Below are 8,409 nucleotides of genomic sequence, written 5' to 3'. Positions count from 1 at the left end.
GTCATGTAGTTTAATGATGATGAGTCTTATGTTGAGTCCTGCTCTCGGGAAGTCCTTAGATAGAGTGGATAGGCTATGTTCATGGACCTTGTCAGGGTAAAATGTCACGTTTCAGAAGAGCTGTGATCCTCAGGGAATTCAAATGAATCTTCTAGTGTGTACCTTGAAATCAGCACAAGAAACCTGGTATATAGGCCTTGGTATGTAGGTACTCTTCCCCCCCCTTTTTCCCCCCATGATTATGGTGTTAGAGATGTTAAAAGGTTATAGCTAAATTGGCAGCAGAATACAATCGCTCAGTTAAGACAGCGTCTGGAATGTGCTTGCAGGTCTATAGTCTCTCTGCTTTAGGCCAGTGTTGCAAAGCTCTTAGTTCTGACCATGGTGCCATCTTCCCCCCCCCCCCCCATCAGAGATATGTGGGTTCTCTTTTAAGTGTAACTTTATTAGCCTTGCTTCTTTGTAGTCTCAACTATCCTAAAGTAAATAATGATTGGTAGTTAATTTCCACAATATATCTAAAAAGGACTAACACTAATGATGAAATAATTTAATGTTGAGGCTTAAAAAGGCCATAAGGGATCGTTTGCTAGAGGCTCAACTTCATGTGTAGCATTTCATGTATTCTGGGATGTTTACTGCAGCTAGCTGGCAGTATGTGCTGCTGATCCCAGCTAGCCATAGTGGTCTGCTTTGGGAATCAGAAAATACTTTGGAGCTTCTTCCTGAAAAGAAAATGAACTGCACACATTATAAAAAACCGTATATATTAATGTATTCATAGACATGTTTTTAATTTTGGGTGAATAGGTGCTAGACTCTGTCCTTGGACCCCATACTAAAATCTGCTTTCATTTTGTGTTCTTTTACTGCTCCATTCTTCAATAGTGAGATGATTATTTCAGAACATAAATTATAACATGATATAATGCCTAAAACCTTTTCAGTAACTCTACAGTGCCATGTTGAATGCTGTTGTTGATTGCCTTCGAGTCAGCACAACTCATAGTGACCCTATGACCCAAAGGCCTGAAGCCCCTCTACAACTATTGACATTTATCAAAGTTCATAAAGTTTCTAGAGGAGTGTAACTCCTTTGGCGAGCTCTGGTGGCCTAGTGGCAAGAAGGTGTACTGCAATCCCAGAGGTGCACGGTTCAAATCCACCAGATGCTTTGCTGGAGGAGGAACAGTCTCCTCCTGTACCAGTCAGATCTGATTTGATGGTACACACATGCACAAAAAATAATTTTAAAAAAAAAAAGTTTCCAGAGGAAAGCCATGTTGAATAAGCCTGTTAAAAGTTTTTTTCCAGAAAAATACATCAATTAATAAGTGGAAATCCAAAATCTCTCTAAATGTTCATTAATAAAATCATGAAACAAAACAAAATTGTAATATTATCATGTAAAATTTAAAAAAAAGTTTTGGTCCCTGATCACCTCTTTAATCTCATTATCCTTGGCTATCAGACCATTCCAGGCTCCTCCTTGCTTTGGATCTTTTGAATTTTCCATTTCCTTTGCTTGGAACTCTGACTTCATCTCTCTTTTTCCATCAGAGAAATGGTTTTATTTAGTGTCTCATATATTTACCTTTCTTCTGCACTAGAATATGATGCTCTGTGCATAGGCTTTTCTAGCTTGTTTACAGTCACCTCCAGCATCTAAAGGGCCTGCAACCTATTGGCGCTTGGTATTGTTACAGGAATATGTGCATTGTGTAGACCAGGAACTGAACACCCACCTAACCCCCCACCCCACCTTGTAGAACATTTTAATACTGATTTATTATTTTCTCTTTGTGGCATTGTAGGCATGTGGCGTGATAGTGGAGTTAATCAAAAGCAAGAAAATGGCTGGAAGAGCTGTCTTGTTGGCAGGACCTCCTGGAACAGGCAAGGTACTTATTTTTCCTCATTTCTTTAATCTCTCCAAGAGAATGATCTAATGTATAAGCCAGATTGAACTCATGTCTTAACTAGTCTTTGTTTAGCTAAATTGGATATATGTATTTTTTTTAAGCTAATGTGCCGTAATACAATTGAGTATCTAAAAAACTATGCTTCTAAAATTCAAATGATCCTGGCTTACTTCCAGAGAAGAGAAAATGAAGGCCCAAGGAAGGATTAATTGTCTATAGAATTTGTCTTTTACCTCTTTCAGACCTCCTTTGCTTTGGAAATAACATTTGTGTTGGCCAAGAGCTTCATAAAATCTAGGGAGTGACGTCTTATTTGAAGAAGGAAAATCAATGAACAAGCATTTTTCATATGTTAACTTTGCTCATCTTTATTCTGGCTCTGGGAGAGGAGAGAGGAAATGCAAAACAGTAAGACAGGATTTTTAGCTGCAAGGAGAACAGAAAACAGGAGACAGGACACGTTGACCGTACAGAACACTAGAACTGAGTCCTTGGCTGTGACGGATTTGAGCGGGAATTTGAGTAGGTAGGCCCTAAAGACTACCACATTTGCAGGGTGGAAGAAGACTTTTGCCCTTCAGAACCGGGGGAAAATTTTATTCTGAAAGAAGAAAGTCAAAGAACATGTAACAGCTATTTAGGATCTATGAAGGAATGGACCAGGTCACCATTCTGACCATTGCTTTTTCAAAAGAAATGCAGGTGTAGGAGATGGTGTGAAACCTTGGATTTACATATTAGCTGTACTGTTGTCTGGTGAGATCATGTAGCCTTTCTGAAGCAATAGTATAACCATTGAATGCAGCTATTAAATGGATCAATTGTAATGTAAGATACTAATTTTAATGGTAATTTTAGGGGAGCTCTGGTGGCCTAGTGGCAAGAAGCTGCAACTACAATCCCAGAGGTGCACGGTTTGAATCCACCAGATGCTCTGCTGGGGAAGGAGGGGCAATCTCCTCCTGTACCAGTCAGATCTGATTTGACGGAACACGCACAAAAAAATAATAAAATAAAAATTAAAAAAAAACCAGTAATTTTGAAGTCATGTAGTTTAATGATGATGAGTCTTATGTTGGTGTTTTGTTTTAGAGGAAGAAGTGCTCTTGCTGAAATACTTTTCAAGTTGAAAATGCCATATCAAATGAGCGATGGTTTTGGTAGAGGCAACATTAACTTGTCCAATGCTTTTACCATTTTATTTGCTTACTGTTCTGCCTACATACTATACTTTCCTTTCTCCCTACTTCTTCATAAGTGTAATATGTTTAGTAGTTCCATTAAATGATAGCTTTTTGGTGTAAAGTTCATCAGCAGTAAAATTCTGTTATGCTGCCATCGTTCTGCAAGATGTTGGGTATATAATTTAGTCGACACTTTCCCCCCTCAATACTGTTTTTCTCATTGTTGCTGTTAAGTCTAATTGTAAGGGATTTTTTGTGCATTTCTACATGTTTCTGAGATTTTTAACTTTTGTTGTGATTTGAATGAAACTTAGGGAGCAGATTGGTTTTCCCTTGAACAGTTAACAGTCACCCTGTTTCTGGACGTTGAGTACAGTCCCCACATTGTAACAGGAATCTTCCCACATTTTCCCTCTGTTTGTCCTCCTTTCCTGCCTTCTGAGCTTTATCTCTAGACTGATGTTTCCCTTTTGATCACATATGATTGATCTGAGGAGTGTGCTCATACCTGGTTGTATTGATTGACTTAAAGGCCTGCCTTTTGTTTGGTCAGGTTAAGCCACTGGGGTGATTTCAGTTCCAGGTTGGAAAGATGACTGAAAGCAGTAGTCCCCAGGGTTCCACCAGCAGTTATCAGATGAGTAAGCCTGGTCTGCTTATGATGAAGAATTTTGTTCCACATTTTTTCTCCATTCTATATGTGAAGAGAGATTTTTGGTTTTGTTATTTAGTGGTTTTACTGTGCTGTGTTCAGGAGTGGATTTAATGTCATGTCTGTGATTTTAATAAGTTCTCTTGGTGCACTAGGTAAAATGCTCAGCTTGGAAGGTCAGTGGTTTGAATTCAGCAGTAGTTCGGAGGGAGAAAGATGTGGCAGTCGGCTTCATTCACTGCCTCAGAAGTCTTATGAGTAGTTCTGCTCTATCCTAAAGGGTTGCTGTGAGTTGAAATGGACTCTGGCAATGGGTGTTATTAGTTCTGGAAAATTGTTAGCCTTTATCTCCGGTAATTGCCTTTCCCTATTCTCTTTGCTGTCTCTTTCTGAAACTCCAGTTAGATGTGGCTGGGTTGCAGTGATTTCCAACCTGTCCCCTGAGAGGACATTTAGCAATGTCTGGAGACATACTTTGTTAGAATACTGGGACAGACAGAGCAGGCTAGAAGGAGGCTGCAGACATGCTGCTGGCATCTAGTGGTCAGAGGACAAGGATGCTGCTAAATTATCCCTCAGTGTACAGACACTCCCACAACAGAGTTCTCCAACCCAAAACAGTAGTGCTGAAGTTCAGGCACTCTGCATTAGAATTCATCCTGTCATCCTTGTCTTCCATGCTCTTTCAGCTTTTCTTTCTCTGCTGTAACTTGGGTACTAATTTCAACCCTGTTCTAGTCTGCTATTTACCTCTTACTCTTATTAAACCGTTTCACTCAATCCATTTGATTTTTTTCCCTCCTTTATATTTTAAAAAGTTTGAAGCCTACAAAAGAGTTAGGAATACCCCCACTACTGTAAATATTTTGTGGCATTTGCTTCCTCTATAATCTTATTTCTAATCCAGTTGTTGCAGGGATATCCTCCTACATAGCTTTAAAGTTCTTCCAAGTTGCTTTAGTAATATAGTTTGACAGTTTTTCTAAGTTGTTTTATTTATTTATTTATTTATTTTGGTGAAAGACATGTATGAGGATATAAGGGGGTTAGGGTTGGGAGCAGACGAGTGAGGATGGGCAGGGATGAAATTACAGGGCTGCACAATTTGGTGGGTGGGAGGAGCGGGCAAAGGAAATTAGAAAGATCCAGTGGGGACCAGAAGAAATAGGATAATGGTGAGCATAGTCCAATGGTGATTTATTTTTTTTTTCAACAAAGAAATTGTCTTACTCATTTGTGGGTTTCTCATTTGGGAATGAGGTGCAGACTCTGTGGCTTCTTCTTGCTGAATGGGGTGTTGCTGTGAAGGGGGAAGGGGAGCCCACTTTAACATCTTTAACATCCTGGTTTGACACTGCATGCCTTCTTGTTCAGTTAGAAGATATTTTCTTGATGTTTTCTGCCATCTGGACTGCAAAGTGTTTGCCAAGGTGAGTCCAGTAGGGATGGCTGGCTGAACCCTGAGGCTCCATCCTCCTTAGCTGGCAATTATATTTCCCTTTTGTCTTTGGAACTGGGTTCAGGGTTCAGGTTTGGAGCAAAACTTAGTGTTAAGATTACCTATAGGAAAGGGAGCAAACCTAGAGAGAATAAACTTGTGAGTAACAAAGAGGACTTTGGAGGTGTTACTTACAGATGTACTGGGGGAGGAGGAGGAAAGTGGCTTAGATAAAAGTCTTCCCTGGGGGCCAGGTGGCACCCCTCCCAGCTAAGCTGTGCCCCCCCCAGGTCTGGACCCTGCACCTCACTGAAGACCATGGCCAGTGCCACCACCATCACCCTCCTCCCCTTCACCAAGTGGTCAGACTGCAATTTGAAGTAGGCATTATCACTACCCTCACCCTTTACAAATGGAGAAAGGGCTTTGAGAATGGTGAACAAACTCTCCTTAGGTTCTAAACAATTCTTGGCAGCAGTAGTCAAGAAATCAAAAGATGTGGTATATTGAGGATATCTACCCTTTTGGATCTGTGTTGTTGTTAAGTATCATTGAGACATAGACAACTCATAGTGACCCTATGAATGAAAGACCTGAACACTTGTATAACTTTCATCATTTCTCTAAGTTCATAGAGTTTCTGGAGGCAAGCTATTTTGGAAGTGGATGCCACTCCTGCTTCCAGGCTTGTTTTGTCTGAATGTTCCATCAAACTCTGTCCACCATGAATAACTAACCATTATCACATTTGTCACTTCAGTGTCACAGTGTTTAGCCTCATAGCAACCAGAGTTACTTCTGTACAACCAATTGACAGAGCAGTAATATGTTACTTAGAAGAGTATTTGACCAAAAACAATCAAAACCAGGTCTGAGGGCTGGAGATTAAAATTCCCGACCATTGGTTTGGTAGCATTGCTTTCTATCCACTAGCCCCACGGAGATCTCCCTATGGCTCACAGCAATGCCATAAAACAACAGATCTAGTCCTCACCCTAATCCTACACCAGTCTCACAATCCAGGGCACACTACTATAGACACCTTATCAATCCATTGTGTTGATAATCTTCTTTTCTTCTCTGAACTATGAAAGGAAACATTCACTGACAGTGAGATGCTTTCCTGTATCAAGTTCTTCACCTCCAGTGGCTCCATGGCACCACCGCCCCCACCACACATCATGTGTGGGGATGGTTACGTGGTGGTGGGGGGGGTTTGAGGGTGCGGCTGTGGCTGCTGGCATCTGCCACCGCTGGCCATGCAGGGGCTCTGTCACGCGGGGCCTGATGTCCGCCGCTGGTCCACTCTAGGGGACCTGTGGCCCCATGGTGTTGCAGCAGCGTGGTCTCGGCAGTGGGTAGCGGCGGAAGTGGGACTCACCCATGTTCTTTTGAGAATCTTTTCCTCTTGATGTTGAGCCTCAGTCCATATTGATGATCAGCAGTCAACTGTTCGGCTGTTTAGGTATATAAAAGTTGTGTGGCCTGTTTCGGTGTGGCTTGCCGGGCTTCCTGCTCTTCATGTCGTGTTTCTCGTCACTGACATCTTGGTTCTGAGACTTTATTTTAGAATAAGTTTATTCTGCGGCAGTGTGGAGGCTCCATTGTACCAACTGCGGGGTTGGCCCGCCGTCCGTCCCAGGTGAGGGGATCCCTGGGATTTGGCCACAGATGCTCCATGGAGCTGAGGTGGTGTGAGCTTGACAGTGGGGCTCTGGGAGCTGTGGGACTCAGCCATTCTTTTTTGGGAATCTTTGTTCTCTTGATGTTGAGCCTCGATCCATATTAAAGACCTGTAATAAATTATCGATAAACTAAGAGCTGTAGATGGCCATGGTGACCCGTTTCTATTCAGCTTGCCACTCCTCCAGCTCCTTACGTTATTTCCTCTGCAGCTGCCATCTTAGTTTTCCAAATTGTTTTATATTTTAAATATATATTTAAAATTCAGAAGTCAGTCAAAGATTATGCATTACGTTTCATTGTCATTTTCAAGTCCCTTTTAATCTAAAACTATCATGCCACTTAGCATAGCTTTATTTTGTTTTATGACCTTGACAGTTTTAAATAACCTAGGCCATTTGTTTAGTAGGCTGTCTTACAATTTTATCTGTTTGTTTCCTTGTTAAATGTTGAACATTTTTTATTTCATTATTTTTGTGTACGTGTACCGTCAAATCAGATCTGACTGGTACAGGAGGAGATTGTCCCTCCTTCCCCAGCAGAGCATCTGGTGGATTCGAACCATGCGCCTCTGGGATTGTAGTTGCAGCTCCTTGCCACTAGGCCACCAGAGCTCTCCTAAATGTTGAACATTTTGATAAGGATACAATGTAAATGATGTTTCTGTTGTATCATAACCAGAAGCAAATGATACTGACTTGATCAACTGATGGTGCTAAATTCCATTTCCCCTTAGGAATGAATAAATTCTGGGAAGTGACACTTGAGATGTTGTGACTGCCCCATTTTCTAATGGCTTTTTGTCCTAGGGTTCTGTTGTATTTGTCTACATTTTTTAGCTTGCCTTTTTTTTTTAAAAAAGACAAAAACCAAAAAGGAAACCTCACCCCTTCTGAAGTTCTTTCTTTCTCCCTTTAAAAACATCTGGTTGTTTTTATAACCTCTTAGAGTTTATTCATGAAACAGTTAATTCCTTTTTCCCCCTAAACATTGAAGACTCACTTGCTCTGGTGGCCTGGTGGATAGGGTGTTGCGCTGCCAACCCAAAGATTATACATTCCTAAATCCATCAGTTGCTCTGCAGGAGAAAGTTGGAAAATCTCTTCTCGTGATTTATAGCCTCTGAATCCATTTGATGCAGGGGCATCATCCTGCAGATTTCTGAGAGTCCCTGTGGGTCTAGCACCCTCAGACAGTTAAGGTGAAATTTGTGACTTTGCTTTTCTGGGGCCATCTTGTAGTGTAAAGCAAACCCTAACTATTTCTTTGACCGTGTCTGGGGAGACTTTTCTTGTCACACAGTGCTAAGACTGCCAAGTGTTCACTTTGTAAACCAGGTGGGTGAGTAGCCTACCTTTTCTACTGCTGGGTGGCTGCTTTTAAATGCCTTTTGCCTGTTAACTTGTAGGGATTTCTGGCACTCAGAACACCCTCTGGCCTTTCAAGACATTAGATTTCTGTTTCCTCTTTATTTCAGACCCTTAGGCATTTTCTTTTTCTTTTCAAGTATAATACATTTTAAACATTTAA

The 8,409-nt window shown here is 41.2% G+C and overlaps 1 protein-coding gene across 2 annotated transcripts in view; it reads left to right on the top strand.

Annotated features, from left to right (window-relative positions):
• Positions 1 to 8,409, top strand: part of RUVBL1 (RuvB-like AAA ATPase 1) — a 50,625-nt gene that overhangs the window by 5,301 nt on the left and 36,915 nt on the right. For both annotated transcript variants that reach the window (XM_006895175.1, XM_006895176.1), the window contains exon 2: positions 1,815 to 1,901. In XM_006895175.1, coding sequence (XP_006895237.1) covers positions 1,815 to 1,901 — 87 coding nt within the window. The remainder of the gene's footprint in view (positions 1 to 1,814; positions 1,902 to 8,409) is intronic.

The sequence above is a fragment of the Elephantulus edwardii genome, unplaced genomic scaffold, assembly GCF_000299155.1.
Source record: "Elephantulus edwardii isolate Elephantulus edwardi_28Jun2011 unplaced genomic scaffold, EleEdw1.0 scaffold00161, whole genome shotgun sequence".
Classification (NCBI taxonomy): Eukaryota; Metazoa; Chordata; class Mammalia; order Macroscelidea; family Macroscelididae; genus Elephantulus; species Elephantulus edwardii.
Note: the sequence above shows the minus strand (reverse complement) of the source record. Positions and strands in the feature narration are given on the sequence as shown.